Here is a 21919-nt window from a genome sequence, read left to right as displayed (position 1 = left end):
GCATCCTCCTCGATCTTACCACGTCTTTTAGTTCACAGTCGTCACTCTTTTTGTCCATCAATTGTTCTCTTCTACATATGTATCCTGACCACTGCCGTTCCTTGATTTTAAAACACGTTAATGTGTCGTAGGGCGTCATATAGGGTGAGCGAGGCATTGCGCCCCCCGTCTTATGCCCCCATGGATTGAAGTGCTACACGGGCATGTGGCACGGTATCCAGAAATCGACCCCGTTATCCCTAGTGAGGGCGACGTGGGTTAGGAAAGACAAGGGAGAGACAACCCCCCCTCCCCCCCCGAGCGTATGACCCGAATCCCTACAGCCTGACTCCCTACAAAAAAGTATCCTACAGGTAAACCTTTTAACTCGGGTGTTTTGCAAGCGAGGCTGAATAATACCTGAGACATTCCTATAATTACGTGTTAGTTTAGTCCACACCGAAACCTTATCAAGCTGTAACAATCTACCAGTTAGTGTGCATCTCCTCGCTCAAGTACACGGTGACGCAGTGAAGACGGAGAGGGGAGAGGCGGGGTACAGGGAGGAGTGATGGGGAGGGGGAGGGAGAGGGTGAGGGAACTGATAGAGGGAGTGGGGGGCTGGGAGGGAGGAGGATGGAGGATTGGAAGATAGGGTGAGCGGGAAGAGAGGAGGGAAGAAGTGGAAGCGATGGAGGAATACTGAGAAAGGCGAGATGGAGGCAGGAGAGAGGACACCACAATTGCATACTCTCTTCATCACCTCATCACTAATCTATCCACCTGTTCACTGATACAACTAACAAAACTAACACTATGAGGTATACACAATAGCAGAGGTGGAGGCAATTATATAATGTGTCACGTACTATCGTAAGCATGGCGGTATGGTCACTATTAAACAATACAAAAATAATATAAAGGAAATATCAACAATGCCTCGTCGATATAACTAGAGTTAGATAAATTTTCTTCGCTTTTCCCCAATAAAGACACGCACAACTTCATGTCCTCAGCTGTGATACAAGAAAATGATGGAAAAGGAAAATATTAAACAGGAAAACCGAGTATATTCCCCTCTACAATGTTCTGTTAGGTGCATTTTCACTGGTCTTTCCTGATGAAGACTCGCACAACTTCCTGCCCCCCTAATCCCCCTCCCCGCCTCCCCCGGCCACCCAACCCTTATCTGTTGTTCCTGGAAGCGGCCGGTATCGCGTCCCAGTCCCGGCCTTAAAAACAGCGGCGGTTCAGCGCGTATCACCTGACTGTTTCTGAGAATTTGTCTGTGTGTGTGTGTGTGTGTGTGTGTGTGTGTGTGTGTGTTAGGGTTTTCATGTTTTTTTTTTTTCATGTAGGTCAGAATCACTCCATTTTATCACTCTTTCCTTTCTTAACGAACCAACTAAATCTAAACAACTTCATGGTTTTATTTATTTTTAACATGCATGCCAACATCGTTCAACACATACACACACACACACACACACTCACACACACACACACACACACACACACACTTATTTTACATGGACATTATTCTGACAATGGTCCAAATAACGTAGAAGGTCATTAATTGAAGGTGGTGGTGGTGGTGGTGGTAGTGTGTGTGTGTGTGTGTGTGTGTGTGTGTGTGTGTGTGTGTGTGTGTGTGTGTGTGTGTGTGTGTGTGTGTGTGCTGAGTCAAACACCGGCACTTCACCACTCTACAAGGCTTGCTTCCCCACCACACGAGTACCCTACTACCACCTAAAGTAACAGGAGGGATGATTTTGTAGTCACGCAGACGGCTATCGATGTAGAACAGACATGCAAGCGAATATCCGATACAAGCAACAGGAAGGCGGCAGCCCCTGCAGGATATCGCGCAACACCAAGGAAGTCTGAGGGCGTCGGGCAAATAAGGAAAGAAGACTTGAAATGGGAAAGAGGGAAAAGAAGGAAATGAAGCATGTTGACGACATTATAAATTGCAGGGAGAAGCACTAAGGACACACCCACCCACGCACGCACAATCCCCCACACACTCCTACACACCCACACTCAAATACCCGTGAAGGCTGGCACGCACGTACGCACGCAGACATTAAAAATAGTAAAAAAAGGAAATTATAATGACTTGCAAACGAGAAAAGAATACGAGGAAATGCCGTACAACATTTGGGACAACACCACAGCGAACAAATGGTATGCATGAGAGAGAGAGAGAGAGAGAGAGAGAGAGAGAGAGAGAGAGAGAGAGAGAGAGTTGGGAAGTTTTAGGGGCTGTTAGTGAATGTCCCTTAGCCCGGTGGTGGCGCAGGCAGGATTGTTTAACTGTCGCCTACTGAGGCACATGCCGCCCTCCGGTTATCCTTAATAAAACCTCTTGACTCAGAAAATTCATACATGCTTCCTTATTAATGAGACTTCCTATACAAAAAAGTGAGGTCATTATTTGTTGATTTATACCATAAGGTGCTGGCTCATGTGTTTGCAGATACCCTAAACTTAACCTAACGTAACATAACAAAACCCAGAACAGTTAATATGGGTCTTTAATAAGAAAATTCATATAAGCTTCCTTACTAATGAGACTTTCTATATAACAAAGTGAGGTCATTATTTGTTGATTTATACCATAAGGTGCTGGCTCATGTGCTTGCAGATACCCTAAACTTAACCTAACGTAACATAACAAAACCCAGAACAGTTAATATGGGTCTATAATAATAAATTTCATATAAGCTTCCTTACTAATGAGACTTTCTATATAAATAGAGGTCATTCTTTGTTGACTTATACCATAAGGTGGTGGCTATCATGTGTTTGAAGATCCCCTAAACTTAACCAAACCTAACAAAATACAAGGAGTTGCTATACGTCTTTACTCAGACATCGGAACGTAAATTAATAACACAATTTTCGGGATTTTGAAATTGGTGAAACTTTACCAGTACCAATTGATCACCAAAAATGGACATCCTACTATAATGCTATTGCTTATACTTTGTCTTATTACTATCGCTCTTTACTGCTGACACCGGTGCACTGACTCATGACCTAGTTCAACACATTTTTGTTTCCACTTCTGTCTGATCAAGAATTCCATTGAGGGAAAAAAAGGAAGGTTGCCGAGACAGTGTATCATGAACTACGAGTATACACAGTCATGCCACCTCACGCCACCTCGACACACTGGGCAGGCAGGCAGGTAGGTAGACAAGGTTATATTGATTAGCTGCTTGCAAAAGAGTGAGGGCTGTTGACAATGAGCAAGGTGGTGGTGGTGGTGGTGGTGGTAGTGACGATGGTGGTGGTGGCTAGTTGTAGTGCTTGTGGAAGGACTTGATGATGACAGGTTGTCGATCTGGTAATGAAAAGGTGGTGGTGGTGGTGGTCAAAGTGGAGGTGTGATGATAACAGTAGTAGTAGTAGTAGTAGTAGTAGTAGAAGTGGTGGTGGTGAAAAGGAAACGAGTCGTGTGTGTGTGTGTGTGTGTGTGTGTGTGTGAGAGAGAGAGAGAGAGAGAGAGAGAGAGAGAGAGAGAGAGAGGGGGGGCGCAAGACCACTTCCAGACATATATACTATAACTCATACAAGCGAACATTATAGATTTCCTTGCAGGGAGGAATGCAAGGTGTAGTGTGTGTGTGTGTGTGTGTGTGTGTGTGTGTGTGTGTGTGTGTGTGTGGAGGGATGGGAAATCACAATGTACGGACAGAGAAGTATTGAAGAGGAGGAATTAAAACCAGCGGCGGGGTTGGGATTGTGAACAAGGACTTGGCCAAGATTTATCCCTGCCCTTGGTTAGTGCGGGGTGTGTGTGTGTGTGTGTGGCGCTGTACCACTTCACCAGAACACACACACATACACACACACACACACACAGTTAACATAAGCAAGCACCCTACTTCGAGGGCATAGCAGGAACTCTCTCTCTCTCTCTCTCTCTCTCTCTCTCTCTCTCTCTCAGTGCCTGCTCTTGTGCACCTAAAAAAAAAGACAAACTGTTTACTATGATCATGTAATACTAAACAAAATGCTAAAATAGTGTAACAAAAACAAATCTTAAACCCACTAAGGAAAACCGCCACCACATAGGAACATTAAACAAAGGCATCCATTCCAAGAAGACTTCACGATTCATTATTCAAGCAGCCATTGATGGAAACTCTAAAGGCGGGAGCATATTCACGCGCAACCAAACTCACGCAGGGAATGAAGTTACCACCTAGAAGCAAAGCACAAAATCACCATAAAATCATCCAAAGTCATTACTATTTCCCTGCTAGATAATACTGTCCCTGCATTCTCCACCCCTATCTGATGTTAGTGTGCTTCATCCTACCACGGCATATCAAGAGCATAACCCTTCCTGAACCTACAAGTGCAACTACACCCAATGCCAACAAGTTTATCATCATGACCAAATCACACTACACATACTGCCACCGCCCATTGAAGACAACCAAAGGGCGGAAAATTTTCACACCCAACTACAAAACTCCAACTGACTCCTATCTATGTATTGATGAAGATCCCTTACAGTAGATAAGTGATCGAAACCTTTATGTCTGTCCCTAGCCTGAGAGAGAGAGAGAGAGAGAGAGAGAGAGAGAGAGAGAGAGAGAGAGAGAGAGAGAGAGAGAGAGAGAATTACACCTTTCCCACCCGGAGATTAGTCAACTTCTCATGCTTTACTCTGTCATGTTCAAATCCTATATCGTAAAAAGGGCAGCAAATCATAGTAGATAAGAAATTAATGCGATAAACACTTTGAGCTCCGATGGTGAAGCATTAGTGAATTAGCTTTATGAACCTTGTAGCAGCAGTAATAGTAGTAGTAGTAGTAGTAGTTGTGATGGTGGTAATAGCGATAGTAGTAGTACTTTCTATTGATATTACTGATGTATTGTTATTGCTGTTACTATGATCTTTGTTGCTATTATTATTTATCTGGATGAATTATATTATGTCATTTGTTCGTGCTATCTCAGCTGTTTAGTTTACTGTTAACTTTACTGTTGTTTATTGTTACTATCGATTTTAGTGGTTTTCATTGCTGTTGCTACTGCTTTCATGTTCTTAATGGTTACTGAATGACCGAAAGCAAATCATTGTGTGTGTGTGTGTGTGTGTTGGCGTGGAAACGGATGGGTTGTGTGCAGAGCCAGGGAGCCACTACATCGCTGCCTGCATTTTTTCTCCCCGAGACGAACACTTTCCTTGAATTCGTTCGTCATAGGAATCATTCAGAAATCAATAGGTTACCCCTGCGAGTAAATCAGATGACAAAGTAAGATTTCTATGATACAATAGGGCATGGAATAAGCTTGGTGATCTGTGCCTGAGAACAAAATCACGGTATGAACACAGCCGAGCCTTGACAACTTATAAAGCACACACACACACACACACACACACACACACATGTTCATCTGATAGGGAGAAAAGGGTAGATATTTTTAAAATGCATTCAAACAAACAAATGTAAAGCAAACAAGAGAACCCATTCAGTAAGCAGGGCACTCGTTTACTTTCCTCCTCATTCTACCGCTGCGATATTCTGTGTGAGTTGCAGGTTGTGTCCTTTGTTTCCCGATTATTATGGAGAATCTAGGACTCGCTAGTGGTGGGCATTGCTACAGCTAAGAAGGCTACTGTGTGAATTTGCAGCAAGGGGTGTGTTTGAAGGGGAGCTGTGTAATGGGTGGTGACAGAAGGTGCGGATGTATAATATATCACGCAATGTGGTAGCTACGAATCATGGTGAAACTCTTAGTTTTCTTTGATGAAGTCATGAAAGAAAACGTTGTATGTCACCATGACTCGGTTGCCGTGTATCGTCACTACATGTAATTACTCTCCTTCATAACTATGCAATGGTTCCGCTGATGGGACTCAATTCACTACAGAGCACATGCATTTTTGCTTGTCAGAACCTTCCTTCATCCACAGTCAATGCAAACCTCCGCTCGCCCAGCATAAACGAGCGACTAAAAGGGTAACGCAGGGTGGCAGCCACCCGCTTATCTCACTTTCGGGAAGTAACTGTGCTTGTTCTCTTGTTTGCTTGCTTGCTGATGTGCTTGGGGATCCCAAGGTCACGAGCATCGGGTTGAAAATGCGATGGGACTTTCAATGGCAACAACAGCTTTAACACACTTGATGTTGATCACTATATATATATATATATATATATATATATATATATATATATATATATATATATATATATATATATATAATATATATATATATATATATATATATATATATATATATATATATATATATATATATATATATATATATATATATATGAATACATACATGTATGTAGAGTAAGGCAGGAATCAGAGGAAAAATTGAATTATCGCTTCGAGTAAGAGGACAATGCGGTTAGTTATATACTTAATAAATGGTCTCAATGTTTTCGCTTCAAACACTTTCATAAGTCATTGACATTTTCACAAAGTAAATGCCGTAAAACATACATAAAACCACATTAGTTCATGGTGAGTGTTATCCAACGAATACTTATAGTTCCCCGTGCCCGTCCGTTCTCTCTGGTTGAATACAGAAAACGCTTCCTGGCAGACTCAGCTGTAGTGACTTTCCAGTGTTGTCTCGACAACACTGGTCATGTACCACGGATAAAACGAAAAAGTCATAATGAAAGTCATGAGGGCGATGATAATAACAGTATTAGTGTAAAGAATAATGATGAAAAATTAGGAGTGGCCTCCAGTTTTTTTTCTTCAAAACAATGAATAACAAATAATTATACAATTAATAGAAAACCCTGCGATATATATATATATATATATATATATATATATATATATATATATATATATATATATATATATATATAATGTGCGTAAATCACGAACATTCGAATACCTTCATCCCAAGATCTATATGTTGATCTTGCTTCAGCCTTCTCTAAAGTCTGCACAACGTGACGGCAAGATCCCACGCCCTCCCTAGCGCAGTGGTTCCCAGCCCCTGTTGTCCCGTTACTCCTTTCCCAGTCACTTCTTCACCCGTGAACCCCTACATCTGATGGGCCACTCATGACCATCCCAAGGGCCAGATTTGTCACATGGGCCGCGAGTTTGACACCCATGGTACCGTTACCTAATATAAAGCAATTCTAGCATTTATGCATTGTTTTAAGGGTTTTGTAGAAGAGTATAAATTTTATGCCGAGCCGCATGTCTCCTAATTCTAGTATAATTTTATAAATAATTAGAATCTCTATGGACCTCTTGAAATTTCTCTATGGACCCCTGGCTGGTTGAGAACCACTGCCCTGGGGCCCCAGCTCCTCATGAACCAAGTGACACACACCGACACATGGACCAGGTCCTCAGTCAGGTCCCGTGCCGAACACCCACACCTGTACAGTCAGTCAGGTCCCGTGCCGAACACCCACACCTGTACAGTCAGCCAGGTCCCGTGCCGAACACCCACACCTGTACAGTCAGCCAGGTCCCGTGCCGAACACCCACACCTGCGCAGTGCTCTACTAAGTACTAACCTAGTGAAGCGGCGATGCCGGAGTACTGTTGATATGTATCGAACGAGGCGGGGGTTCTCGCAGACGACTCATCAGCTCGTGCAGTGCAGCTTGTCCAGTGCTCATGTCGTATGGACCACCGCAGGGAAGGACATTAGGTATCACACACATGACTACCACAGACTTTGTATTGCTTTCATGTTTTCACGAAACACTTCTGATGGTGAGTAAAACCCAATAAACAATAGACAACTTTTCATTTGTCCCTTGCCATACTATTCAGTCCCTTGTCAAGTTTTTCGACGGTAATAATCCACAAATACAGCCGCACCTTCATTCAGCTGAAGATCATGCAGCATCCAGACTACCAGCATCAGAGATAAGGCATCTCGCTCTCTGCCTCATGTTGCAAGGGTAACTTTTCTCGTCAGTATTAACAATAAGGGCTCCATTAAGACCGCTTAATTCTGCCAAACACCACACAGTACAACATCCAGGGCACGTAGGAGAAATCCAAGCAGGCATATCTGTCGCGACAAACCAACATGAACGTATTGGCGGTACGCGAACTCCGGGAGGCGGACCAAGTCTGGCAAGCGGGAGGAGCTGAGGCACTTGACGCGAGACGCGTCTGAGTCAGGTACAGAACCTGACGGCCGCGTTCGCCAAGTATTACCAGTCAGAGATTCTACTATATTGAGTCTTTTTATCCGTGCTGATCAAAACATGTTCCTGTGCACACATGGTTAAGAAGGATGCATACGGATGAAACATTAAAGAATATTAAAAATTACATGAATAAATGTTACACACACACACACACACACACACACACACACACACACTATAATGTGACTATATATATATATATATATATATATATATATATATATATATATATATATATATATATATATATATATATATATATATATATATATATATATATATATATTCCTTTTTAGTAGGGACAAGTATATTCAAATTTAATTACGCATTTTTGTGCAAAACAAATTCAAATGACATCATTTAGACACTCAATACATGAAAAATATATAGATTATAGTCTACATGTTTGGATTCTGGATCATAAAAATTGGGTGTAGATCACTGAACCCTTAACGATTTTGCTTCGCGCTTTAATACGCATTTGAAAGACTTTTGCTGTGGTGTTTGCGTGCCTGCCCGGTGGAGACGCGAGCTCGCCCGCCAGCCCCTGGTCAGCGTTTGTGCCAACCATTCCCCCGTGCGGCGACAAGGCGGGCTGCCCCCCCAAAACGGCTGCTCGTGCTTGTCACACAACAGCAGTGAGCGTTAAAGGACTACAAATAAAATAGAATACTAATAAAAAATTTCAAGAACATTTTAAATAAATTGCCGATTTTATGATTTTGCGAAAAAGTTCAAACATTTTTTTCCCCTTACTCCAGCAGCCACGCTTCTCACCCAGTGCTGCTTCCAGTACTGCTGCCTAGAGCCACTAAACTGTGACCAATTGGGTTTTCCTTCTATTTTGTGTTCGATCTTCATGAAAAAAAAAAAAAATATCAACGATTATTTAAAACCATATCATCGTCTATATGGAAAGAAAAATCTCAATAAATTCATTAAGGGGCTGTTCAAAAACTTAAGCAAAGCAAAGGTGGGAAAGCGGGGAGGGGGAGTGTTACAAGCGCCTCCGTAGTGAGGTGGATAGCATGCCCACCTACGAATCCGAGGGCCAGGGTTTGAGACTTTCTTTGAATCCTGGCACGGGCAGTTAGCGCGCGGCTCACACAGCTGTTCATCCTAACTTTCGGGCTGGTCGATAAATGGGCACCTGGCAAAACCTGGGAAAGGTAAACTGTGGCAATCCGGATGTCACGCTGGCCCTGTGTCCCGGAGCAATGGGTTATTTGTCGCCACACACTTAAGGGCCAGTGTGAAAGAGATGAGCACCGAGGCCACGCGCACCTTTAACGTGTGCCCCAAGCTTTGCCTTTATGTGTGTATGAGTGTGTGTGTGTGTGTGTGTGTGTGTGTGTGTTGGGGGGTAGTGCACCCATGCGGTACGTAACATTTTCAGATTTTTTGTTTCCATGTTTCCGAAGAGATGAGGAAATTAATTAATCACTAAATGGCAAGATAACATTTTCATTTAAGATTTATCAAGGATTCTTTAACATCACACCATAAATTTATCACGAAGAAACTAAAGATAATGATATGCTGGTATTAGCTAGACTTTTATTACATTCGAAAAAAAACGAAAACCTATCATTTGGGGGAACTATTATAACTGGTGTTATGTAATTTTCTGAGTCTTTTGGAAATGTGTTAGACTGCGTGACAAGGGGGAAAGGGGGGTTAAAAAATACTAAATAAGCGTGACGTAATATCTGAATGGCCCCTATTGTCTAATATTATAATATGTAGTAGTGTATCAAGACACCTGTCCACTCGAAACTGACCTCTCTTTACTTTTGTCTATTATGGGAGCGATGAGCAGCGGGCTTTTTTTTCTACACTCTTTTTATTGCCCTTGAGCCGTCTCCTTTATTGAAAAAAAAAAAAAAAAAAAATTGCAGGAATCGATTTTTGGTCGCACTGATGAATGATAAAAACGCAACCAGAACAGTTTTTAGTCACAGAACTGCCGGCAACATAAGAAGGACGGAAGGCCTCGCCCCAGCCAACAACAAAAGTGCATTACTCCAGATTACTAGATTATGGGCGCAGAAGTGCTGTTGAGAAATGACTCTGGTGCTGAGTGGAGTGTTATATAGCTCGATGCTTTTCAGGCTATCAACAGTGAATCACTTCTTTAACCTTACATTTTAATAACTACTGCATGGATAAGACGCCCCAGTGCTGAATAAGGCGCCCCAGTGTTGGATAAGGCGCGTCTTTCCCGTAAGATTTTAAAAGTGAGGAACCCTAATGTCTCACCCCGTCCCCCCGCCCCCCACCCCCCACCCTCTGAGCAGCTGTGAGTCACGTTGCGCCGCGTTCCCGTGGTTTCTGGTGACCCCTGCGGGATACGAATCCAGACATGCCACAATTTACGAGGGACGCGCCCAGTCAGCCAGCCAGTCAGCTACCAACGGGGACTCGTTTGGGCGCGACTCATTGAACATAACCAAATCACTGGGCTTTCATGGCGCCGCCCCAGGGGGGATTAGGTTACCTCTCTCCCCTCCGCTTCTTCCTCCATCTTCAAGCTTGGTAGGAGGGCAGGGAGGAGGGGAGAGACGCTGGGTGTTAGGGTATGTACATGTCTGGCTCTAGGTTTGGTGTGATTTATAAAAGGTCTTTTTTTCTTAGCCTCCCCAGATGAAGACAACTCGCCCCGCCCTCTCCCTAAACGTGTTCCTGTCACTGGCCTTCCCTTCTGGCCGCCGCCTTCCCCTATTGGCTGGCGGGCTGTTTGTTGCTGGCGTCTTCTTCTCTTATTGGCGTGGCACTGCGGGTGCCAACTGTTTCGACGGTCAAATCTTTGATGCATCACCCTCGCAGCGGAAAAGTGAAGGTGGAGACGTAAATCCTATCCAAAGTGACGCTTTGCTGCGCCAGTGCCGGCGCCTTGCGCGGTGTTGGTGAGAGGTGAACACTAAGTGCATCGCGGTGGCACTCTGGCAGGGCGTGACAGGGCGGGGCCTTGCGGGGTGAGGGCGGGAGTGTCAGGTGACCCCAGTGTTCACCCTGACTCAGGTGAGGCCACCGGTGCCAGCTCGCTGCTCAGGCCGCCCCCGCCATGTGACGCCCGTGCCAGTCACGCCTTCCTGCGGGGCACTAGCCACCCGCCGCCGCCGCACACGTCGTGACGCCTAAAATAGAGCAGTGACTTGGTGAATGACAGGCTGACCCTTGTCGCCCCGCTATGGTGACCCTGCGCGGTGACCCCCCGCGCGCTGCGCCGAACACACGACGGTGACGGGGAGGAGTGATGCCCGCGCGGCCCCAGTGAGTGACAGTGCTGCGCCGAAATGATCCAGGGGGCACCGCGTGGCGCCCCGCATGTGTGTGCGTGCGTGTAGTGCAGCAGAGGAAGCGGGAGACAGGCAGGCGACGCAGCAGGGTGGCGGGGCTACCGGCGCGGCACTATGATGCCGGAGCTCCGTTCGTGCCGCTACGACACGCGCTACGCCGACAGCCTTTCCCCTGACGGGCGGCCGTACTCCGTGTCCCCGAGCTTCCCCGGACACTCCCACGGCCACGCACACCGCCACTGCTCGCCCCAGCGTGAGCCCCGACCCTCCTCGGCGGACCTAGCCGAGCCCTTCGTCACGAGCCCGCATTCCCGGCAGCACGGTCTCCTCAAGTCCGAGGATGAGTTTATGGATGAGGATGACGCCCACGTGCCCCACGTGCTGGCACCCACAACACATGCCGCTGGCCACGCCCACGCTCGCACCTGCTTGCTGTGGGCATGCAAAGCGTGCAAGAGGAAGAGCGTGACAGTGGATAGGCGGAAGGCGGCCACGATGAGAGAGCGGCGGAGGCTGCGCAAGGTGAGGCGCCGTTCTCTGATGTCAGGGTGTGGCCGGGACAGGCGTGTGCTCCCCAGCATGTGCCAGAGCCCAGCATGATACACAACATTACGATCACTGTCATTTCCTTGGCCTATAACACGCAATGTATGTCTTTCCTATATTATATCCATCACCAACACCGACATGCATTCACGCAGACGGCTACAGGCAATGACGACGCACCACATGTGGCCCTTCCGACGAGTGTTTGAGGCAAAATACAGATGAGAGGAAACCAAGGCCCCAGGCTCAGCCTCTTGCCGTGTTAGAGCTCTACCCCTTTAGTCACTTAATAGGTAAAGTTGTTAACATCATCATATCTATCTATCTATCTATCTATCTATTTATCTATCTACACACAATAAAATAAATATAGATAGGTAGATATGAAAAGAGATAAATAAAATATATAGAGAGATAATGATGTGCCGTCAATGCAGTGCCTAAGTGAGAAATGCACCTCAGACTAATTTGTTTTTACTTTTTAATAATCTTTCTGTCCTCTTCTCTTTTAAGCTACATGAAGTGTGAATCATCTAAGCCCTAAGACACCTGTTCCTGTACAAGTAAAACATCAATGCCTAGTAGTTATATGCACACATGAACTGGCCATTAGTTTATTTTTATATAAGTGGGACTAAAAATGTCTGTAATTTAATGTTTAGTTTGCCTTCCTCTGCTGCAAAATGTAACCTCGACGTATGTTGTAACACACGCTCATTAATACACGCGGCTTAGATCGATGGCTTTCTCTGTCACAGGAACGTTACATATCAAAGTAACACAAGTACGCCAAAACCTCACTCTTCACTATAACCAGCGAGGAAGTTTATTAATCTTACTGATATTTCAATGTTAAAACCTCCCTCGTGGTGTGTTTGCGTACCTTCACGAGGAGAGGCCGCCGCGCCAAGCCCAACAGAGCGAAGAGGCGAAGGGCGGTATTCTCAGACTCTCCCACCTCTCATATCAACTATTTCCAAAGGCCTTAAAGGAGATCAGACGGGTTCTAATGAGTGCTTTTTTAGATTCATGGTACAGAAGAAGGGTCAACCAATCAGAAGGGTCATAAAACTACCCCTGAAAATGCCCACCACTCCTACGTAAGCCTTGTCAGATATGTGTGTTTGGACGTCGAAATGTTTAAGAATATGACCCGAACTCCCGACAAGAGGAAGGCGCCCATCACCCACAGCCATCAGATAGACGCCCCAGATAAAGAACACTCACGGGCGCTGCGTCAGATAGAGTACGCACACACATCAGGCCTCCATAAAAGTGCCGTGATCAATTCATGTGTAGCTGTCGCCTTGAACGAAAACTAATGATGACGACGACCCGACAGAACACACACACACACACACACACACACACACACACACACACACACACACACACACACCAGTAGGAATATGAAAATAGTACCTAGTGACTCAAGACCCCATGATATAAATGAAGAAAAAAAAAGACACCTATTCTTAAAAAAAATGAGAATGAGTACAAATAATAATAATAAATGAGAGAGAGAGAGAGAGAGAGAGAGAGAGAGAGAGAGAGAGAGAGAGAGAGAGAGAGAGAGAGAGAATGGATAAGTATGAGGTATATCGTGAGTGGAGAGAGGGAAGGAAATAAATAAGTGTGAAATGAACGTAATAGCAAATGGAGGGGACTGGGAATAGAGGAGACTTATAGAGACGAATGGATAAGTATGAAGCAAGATTTTGGGATATGGGAAATGGCGAGCGGAGTAGTGGAAGGGAAGGAGGGAAAGAAAAAGACAAATGAGAAGGAAATAAACGCAGCGGAAAATTGAGAAGCTGGGGAGTAGTGGAGTTAAGGAAAAGTATAGTTAGGTAAGGTCTGCGGATGAGGAAGGGAGGTAAAGAAAGGGAGGGAAAGAGAGAAATGCGAAGAAAATATAAACGTAGTGGACCATAGAGGAGATGGGCAGCATAGATGGGAAGGAAAGGGAAAGCAAAGTCTGGGGATGAGGGAAGTGAGGGAGGAAGGGAGGCATGCAGGTATAGCTGGGGAGATGGGAAGGAATGGTAAGATATGGGAAGGCAAGGTTTGGGAATGAGGTAAGTTAGGGGGGAGGAGGGATGAGTGAGGCAGGTAAAGAGGAGTAGATGGGAAGGAATGGTAAGGTATGGGAAGGCAAGGTTAGGGGATGAGGGAAGTGAGGGAGGGAGGGAGGAGGGTCGAGTGAGGCAGGTATATAGTGGGAGTAGATGGGAAGGAATGGTAAGGTATGGGAAGGCAAGGTCTGAGTATGAGGGAAAGGAGGCAGGAAGGGAGGCAGAGAGAGGTGAGTGAGCCAGGTATATAGAGTGGGTCGCTGACGGAGGGGGACTCATCTCTTGTTTACCTTCGCGCGAGGCTGACGAATGGCCCGCGCTGAGTGATCCCCAAGCGTCCCTCTCCGTTCCCCTCACCACTCAGATAGCACATTTAAATCCCCTCTTCGGGTATTTCAAGAGTGGCAAACTAATGGTGAGATTGCCCCCGTGCCCCCGACATCTAAATGGAGCATCTACCTATAGAGGAGGTGAAAGGGGATGGGGTGTTATATATACGCGTCGGTAAGGGTGTTGTGTGTGGTGGCTAAAAGTATACCAGCGCAAACTAATGATGAGTTAGCTCCGGTCCCGTCTACAATATCTAAATGGAATATTAAGTACAGAGAGCGGTAGTGTTAAGCGTGTCAAGTAGAGGGTTTTGTGTGCACTAGATAAGAATGCTTGCATGATACTTGTGTTTTGGATAACTGGAAGGTTTTTATTAATTCTTGATGCTTCGATATCGCCCCTTCCCCTTCCTCTTCCACATTTCCAAAGCTCGACTGTGCCTCCCGCTGCCTCTGGTGGAAGGGCCGAACCATATACCCTGCCCCTGTTCCTTCCCTCCCTTCTTCACTCACACCTTCCTTATCCCTGTCACTACCCATCCTTACAGTATACCGCCCCTTCCACACTTGCCCTTCACGGCGTCCGAGATGATTATATAAAAACGTAGCGAAAAATCGAACATACCAATTATTACGTCATGCATGGAGAGGCGGTGGCTGAGTGGTCAGGGTGCGGGCGTGGCGACCTGGAGGACCTGGGTTTGAGTTCCGCCCAATGCTGCAAGATGACAATTTACAGCCATCGTCCCATATGCTGCCCTGAAAACCGCCTATCAACCCGGACTCTAAATTAACCCTCTAAAGTGGATCAAAAATGAGCTCCAGGGGGTAGAATCATCCAAGCTAGATGGCGCCACTTAAAACACTTGCCTACACCATTACGGGCCGATCATCAGGCCCCACCAAGAAAGCTTACCGGCATCCCGCACTCATTCTGTATACTTTTTTTTGCTAATGCAGCGTTTGGCTAATATTTTTTTTTTCCTGTTTTCATGCCATTGAGCTGTCTCCACTAATGTAAAAAAATCAACCAGCATTCTCAGGTGAACGTGTAACTAACGAGCTCTCTCTTTGTCCCACAGGTGAACGAGGCTAATACTTTTTTATGTTTCATGCCTTTGAGCTGTCTCCACTAATGTAAAAAATCAACCAGCATTCTCAGGTGAACGTGTAACTAACGAGGCGTCTCTCTTTGTCCCACAGGTGAACGAGGCTAATATTTTTTTATTTCATGCCCTTGAGCTGTCTCCACTAATGTTTTTTTTTTACAACAAAGGAAACAGCTCAAGGGCACAAAAAAAAAAAGGAAACAATAAAAAAAGCCCGCTACTCGCTGCTCCTATAAAAAGAATCAAAAGAGGTGGCCGAAAGAGAGGTCAATTTCGGGAGGAGCATTCTCAGGTGAACGTGTAACTAACGAGCTCTCTCTCTTTATCCCACAGGTGAACGAGGCTTTCGAGATCCTAAAAAGAAGAACCTGCAGCAACCCTAACCAGCGCATGCCCAAGGTGGAGATCCTGCGCAACGCCATCGAGTACATCGAGTCCCTGGAAGACCTCCTGCACGGGACGCCCTCACCTGGAGCCCCGGACCCTGACCACGCACCTGAGAACACCTGCGCCTCCTCCCACTACCTGGTGAGTGAATGGAAGGAGGGGAAGGGGGAGAGGAGGTTCATGGCCTGCAGTTACGTTTATTATTTTCTATATATAAGTAACTAGCAGACTCTTTATTTTGTTTCCTCATCTCTAACTAAATTATTGTGTTTGCCACGGCCCGCGCATTCTCTCTCTCTTTTATTTCTTAGTGTGTGTGTGTGTGTGTATGTGTGTGTGTGTGTGTGTGTGTGTGTGTGTGTGTGTGTGTGTGTGTGTGTGTGAAATCCGACAACCGCAGCACCAGAAACAAACACACACACAAACACTAACGCCAAGCTCTATAAACTAGTCCTCATTCTCAATACATTAAACCGGGAGGCGCTGAGATGGCACTCCGTAAAATTAGGTTGCGGCGAGGCATCAATGAGTCTTTCTTGTTGGTGCCTCTGGGAACCACTGAAACCCCCATTAGTCAGGGCAGCGCAGGGATGAGGGAGGCGCTCGTACAAGACGGCTCTGAGGCGCGAAGGCGAGGCACTGACGATATCACGAGGGAGAACTACGCGCCTATATAATTATTTTTCACCCATGAGTACTAATAAGACTACCGCGTACAAACTGGAGAACGCCCCGCCCCTTACATCATACGGCTACAGCAAGCAAGAGTCAGGGCGTGCATGTGTGAAGCGCGAAACATTTCCTCCACTCTTTACAGTTCACGGCAGAAGCTATCGAGGTGCTATATCAGAGCTCTTGTCGGGGAATATGAGGGCGACGCGATGGAGATGTCTAGAGGAAGGGAGAGGAGGAGAGAGAGGAAGGGAGAGGGAGAGAGGAAGGGGGAGGGAGAGAGGAAAGGGAGAGAGAGAGAGGAAGGAAGGGTGGAATGGGTATATATGGATGGGGCGGAGAGGGGAGACAGGGAGGGAGAGGGAAGGAGATAGAGAGAAGGGGGGAAAAGGAGGAATAGAAGGATGGGAAGGAGAGAAGAGGGAGGGATGTCTTGGGGGATGGGAAGAAGAGGAGATACGGAAGGGGGGAGAAGGGAGGGAGGGATGGGTGAATGGGAAGAAGAGAGGAAGGGAGAGAAAGAAAAGAATGGGTGGATGGATGGGAAGGAGAGGAGAGAAAGGGAGAGGGGAAGGAAGGGATGGGTGTGTGGATGGGGCAGAGAGAAAGAGGGGGAGAGAGAGAGGAGGATGTAGAGGAAGAGAGGGAGAGGGGAAGGGAGAGATGGGAAGGAGAGGAAGAGGGGAATTAAGAAAGGGATGGGTGCATGTGGATGGGGCAGAGAGAGAGAGAGGAGAGGTGGGATAGGGGGAAGGAAGCAAGGGAGGGAGAGCATTAGGTGAGTAAAAATGCAACGTGTAAAAGAATATGAAATAAGTACGCATATGAGAGAAGGAGATAGAGATACATAGTCAGACAGGTAGATAAAAGGATAAAAATGGAGAGATATATAGTTACCGACCGGGAGAGGAAGTAAATGGAAAGATAAATGCACCCAAAAATAAATGAATGAATGAAACCAGATTAATGAATGAACACAATCACAAACAAACGTAAACAAAACAAAAATGATATTGAAAGAAAAAAAAATACGAGGAAGCGATGGAAGTGAGTGAAGAAAGACGCGAAGCAAGAAGAGAAATAGAGGAACGAGAGGAGGAATGGATGAGGCAGGGAGTGAGGGAATGAATGAGGAGGGGGAGGGGGAGAGTGTGCGTGTGTGTGTGGGGGGGGTAGGGGGGGAGACCACGTGGGGGAGACGCCAGCAGCCTCAACTATACATCAACAGAAAATAACATATGACGACTGAGATCTGTGAGCCCTTAGCAATGCAGGTGTGAGAGAGAGAGAGAGAGAGAGAGAGAGAGAGAGAGAGAGAGAGAGAGAGAGAGAGAGAGAGAGAGAGAGAATTCCTGGTGCACTAGTCACGGAAAACCACACTGCGTTAGAGAAAGACAGACTGAGGAAAAGACGGATACAGAGATAGAGCGGGTGACGGCCATGACGGAGTGGTGAGAGAGAGAGAGAGAGAGAGAGAGAGAGAGAGAGAGAGAGAGAGAGAGGAGGGGAAGGGTAGAGTCGACTTGTATCGTTTAATTTCGTCTGACAGTAACTTTTTATTTTTATTTTTTTTCATATCTTCAGCGTTTTGATAATGACCGCGTAGTAGTTAAAGAAGAACAAAAAAACGGTGACGGTCAAAATGGAAAAAAACGAACCGAACGAAATCAACGAAAAGAATATACAAAAACAGAAAACGTCAACAGCGAATCATAAACTAAGGGATTCTGTAGCAACCAGACCGTGACGCAAAGGATGTGTGTTATCTTCTTGGCGACACACGCACGCGCACACACACACACACACACACACACACACACACACACACACAGACTTTTTCATTATCACATCATAGTAAAGACTGATATACTGTCCAATGCTCATTCCCTTGGTGTGTGTGTGTGTGTGTGTGTGTGTGTGTGTGTGTGTGTGTGTCGGGGCGCGCTTGGCACTCGCTAACCCAAACAATCTACCAAAGACCATCTCTGGTATTTAAAAGTTTCTCTATCCCCATCTGAGAGAGAGAGAGAGAGAGAGAGAGAGAGAGAGAGAGAGAGAGAGAGAGAGAGAGAGATTCCCTATGTTATATAAGAACACTAACTTCCATAAACAACAACTATACTTAAAAGAAGACTAGAGCATATATTATAATTTCAAAAAATATATATAAAAAAATAAAACGAAATAAAGGAAAATTAAATATATAAAAAAATGAGAAAAAAAGGCCCACTAAGCCTGAAAACATTGACAAGACAGATGAAAAAAGGGAAAAAAATAAGAAAAAAAATAACAGAACAGGATGTGGAGGAAGGAGAGGAGAGAGAGGGAGAAGAGGGAGATACAAGGAATATGAGAATTAATAAAAGAGGGAGAGAAGATAGGAGAGGTAAGGAGGAGAGAAGATAGGAGGTAGGGAAGACATGGAGAAGAGAGAACGGCAAGAAATAAAGAAAAGTAATGAAAATGGGAGACAGAGAGGAGGAGAAGAGGAAAGATAGGAAAGAGAAGATGCGAAAGAGGAAGAAGATAAGAGGGAAAAGAAGATAGGAGGTAGGGAAGAGAAGAAAGGGGGAAGAGAGAACGGTAAGAGGAAAGAAAGGTAATAAAAATGGGAGACAGAGAGAAGAAGAAAGGATTAAAAAAAGAAAGATAGGAAAAAAAAAGATAGGGAGAAGAGAGAAAGTGAGGATAAAATAATAAAGGTAATAATAATAAAAATAAAGATACGGAAGGATAGAAAGACAAAGTAAAAAAAAGGAAAAGAAAGGAAAAGAGAGGGAAAGGGACAAGCCTGAGGGAGACAAGCCAACCAGGTGAGTCAAAGGGTTTAATTAGGCTGTTAAAATGAGCATCTACCTCCAGGTGTGTGTGTGTGTGTGTGTGTGTGTGTGTGTGTGTGTGTGTGTGTGTGTGTGTGTGTGTGTGTGCTTTTTTGTAACATCCAATTAACTCCTCTTTACCTCTCTCTCTCTCTCTCTCTCTCTCTCTCTCTCTCTTACCCAATACCCTCCATTCCTTCCTTTTTTCCGTCCCTTCTTCTCCCTCCCTCGTCACTGGTTGGCAAGACTTTACTGTACTTTTTTAAGACCAGTCATTCTGCATTAGTTTCACTCTTAGCTTGGCTTTCATCAGGCGTGCGGTGTGTGTGTGTGTGTGTGTGTGTGTGTGTGTGTGTGTGTGTGTGTGTGTGTCTCTCTCTCTCTCTCTCTCTCTCCTTCTGTCACCTCAACTTTTCATCCTCATTTTTTTTGGCTACCGTTCCTTTTTCCTTCCTCCCTTTTTTTCCCTCCCATTTTTTTTCTCTCCCTCTCCCCACCTTCCCGCCTCCCTTTACTCGCGTGTCTGAGTTCAATAATTTGAGGCTAAAGAGAGTGTTAAATTAGTTGCTGGTGAGGGACGAAGACGAGGAGGAAGAGGAGGAGGAGGAGGAGGCGCGGCGATGTGTCACGGGCATGTTTCCTGTTTCGTGGCGGGCCAAAGACAGGGTGAGCCGCGCCGCGCAGTGAGGCTCTTCGTTAACTTGCGGTCAGAAGGTCCGTAAACCTCCTCCATGAGACGGATGCATTTTCAGCACCATTAAAAAGACAAACTGCATAATGAAAAGACAGTAAAGTAAGGTATATGAAGACCACTCTGGCAGGCGGGCAAAGGCTGCCGCTGCCGCTGCCTGGCGCCGCGGGATGCTTGCCAGCAACACGGGAAGTGGGACAAAAAGCGGCGCTACGTGAAAGTAATACGTGATCAAGATGGATGTTTGCCCCGCGCGTCATGTTTTGCTGCTCAGAACCACAACCAAAGCTGCCTACCTTACTCCTGCCGGCGGCGGCGGCGTCCCGAGGCCACGGCGGCGGGCCAGGTGCAGGAACAGTAGGAGGGCAGACCATCCCGGGCCACGATACCTTAGGCAGCTGTAACGGGAAGAAAGGAGGCATTAATTACACCAACGGTCATCAATATTATCCACCAGCATCATTACTTTATCATTTGGCAGATGACCGACCGCAGTTTGACAGTGAATGTATAGATAATGAAGCAATGCGGCGGGTGATAGTGATTATAAGATACCCGTACCCGACTGGTGACATTACCGTAGGCTTAACTGATTTATTTTAGCTTTGGTCCTCAGCCTCCCTCACTTTGCCGTAAAAAAAAATTAGTTAAAATCATGTGTTCGCCCGTTGCTCTGCTGCCTCCCATGAATCAAACACTTCATTCTTCACATTGCATGCAGTCTTGATCAACAATGTATAACTGACGACAAGATTGCATGAGTACCTGTTGAAGCCTAAACTGATCACCTCTGTTAAAGACTTTGCTCAATACGATATAAGGATAATCAGCGCAAGATGATTCTACATAATACCAGCTACGGCGAAGACAACAGCAACTACTAATAAAAATGAGAGACAGAGAGGAGAAGAAAGGATAAAAAAGGAAAGGTATAGGGAAGAGAAGATGGGGAGAAGAATGTGATAAAAAAACAGTAATAAAGTAATAAAAATAAAAATGGGAAAAGTTGGAAAGTTTCGTTTAGTCGGCGCAACATCTGTGGTCATATGCCGGGGAGAGACAGGAGGGGGAAGGAATTATAGAAGGGAACAGATCGCAGGAAACGGGACACAACCCCCTGGTACCCATTCACTGCTGGGTGGACAGGGGCTTATAGGTATCGGAAAAGCCGCCAAATTTTTCCACTCCGCCCGGGAATCGAACCCGGGCTCTCTCGGTTGTGAGCCGAGTGTGCTAACCACTGCATAAAAATGGGAAAGGAACGGAAGGGTAGAAAACAATCAACAACAATGTGCTTAAGCAAACAGCAGTGCATGGCGACGGCGAGGCCAGCGCTGGTGCAATGATACAGGCGCAGGCAGGGTAACAGTATAGCGATGAGAACAAAAACAATCAAATCGCAGTATGCAAACACAGTGTGAGACGGGCCATTCTGCATTCCTCCGGCCTCTTCTTACAGACCTTCAGATACAGTTCTCCGCCTCATGGGTGTCTCATCCTCAGACCGGGACAAAAATACGAAACCCAAGACGGTCTAAAACACCTCGGGAGCCGTAAGTCGAGTCTGTCTGAAATCAAGACGAGTGACACCACAGAGGGCGAGACGGGTAAAGAGGACAGTGAGAAAGACGCTGCGACAATAAAGAAAGTCAAGCAGGACGGTGAGAAAGGCGCCGAGACAGCAAGAAAGCCAAGATAAGACACTGGGAAGATAGAGAAGATAAAAAAGGCAACTAGGGCAGAACTTGACTCTGGGAAAGCTGCTCGGAATCGCTAACTAGAACATCGACATGGATAAAAGATGTGAGGCAAAACATGCAGCTTACACAACAGGAAA

The 21919-nt window shown here is 45.7% G+C and overlaps 2 protein-coding genes across 7 annotated transcripts in view; one reads left to right on the top strand and one right to left on the bottom strand.

Annotated features, from left to right (window-relative positions):
• The window catches only part of LOC126995123 (angiotensin-converting enzyme-like), a 65238-nt gene that overhangs the window by 33209 nt on the left and 10110 nt on the right, over positions 1–21919 (bottom strand). For 3 of the 6 annotated variants that reach the window (XM_050854408.1, XM_050854414.1, XM_050854417.1), the window contains one exon: positions 20379–20480. The gene's annotated coding sequence lies outside the window, so the exon portion shown is untranslated. Of the gene's footprint in view, positions 1–7507; positions 8100–20378; positions 20481–21919 lie in introns of those variants that run through there. The other 3 variants (XM_050854402.1, XM_050854411.1, XM_050854416.1) reach the window with 1 other exon arrangement.
• Positions 10446–21919, top strand: part of LOC126995141 (transcription factor SUM-1-like) — a 32099-nt gene continuing 20625 nt past the window's right edge. Inside the window, exons 1-2 of the mRNA XM_050854418.1 lie at positions 10446–11976; positions 15847–16041. Coding sequence (XP_050710375.1) covers positions 11569–11976; positions 15847–16041 — 603 coding nt within the window. The 5' untranslated portion in view covers positions 10446–11568. The remainder of the gene's footprint in view (positions 11977–15846; positions 16042–21919) is intronic.

This window comes from Eriocheir sinensis, chromosome 7 (assembly GCF_024679095.1).
Source record: "Eriocheir sinensis breed Jianghai 21 chromosome 7, ASM2467909v1, whole genome shotgun sequence".
Lineage (NCBI taxonomy): Eukaryota > Metazoa > Arthropoda > Malacostraca > Decapoda > Varunidae > Eriocheir > Eriocheir sinensis.
This window is presented reverse-complemented; position numbering and strand designations above follow the sequence as displayed.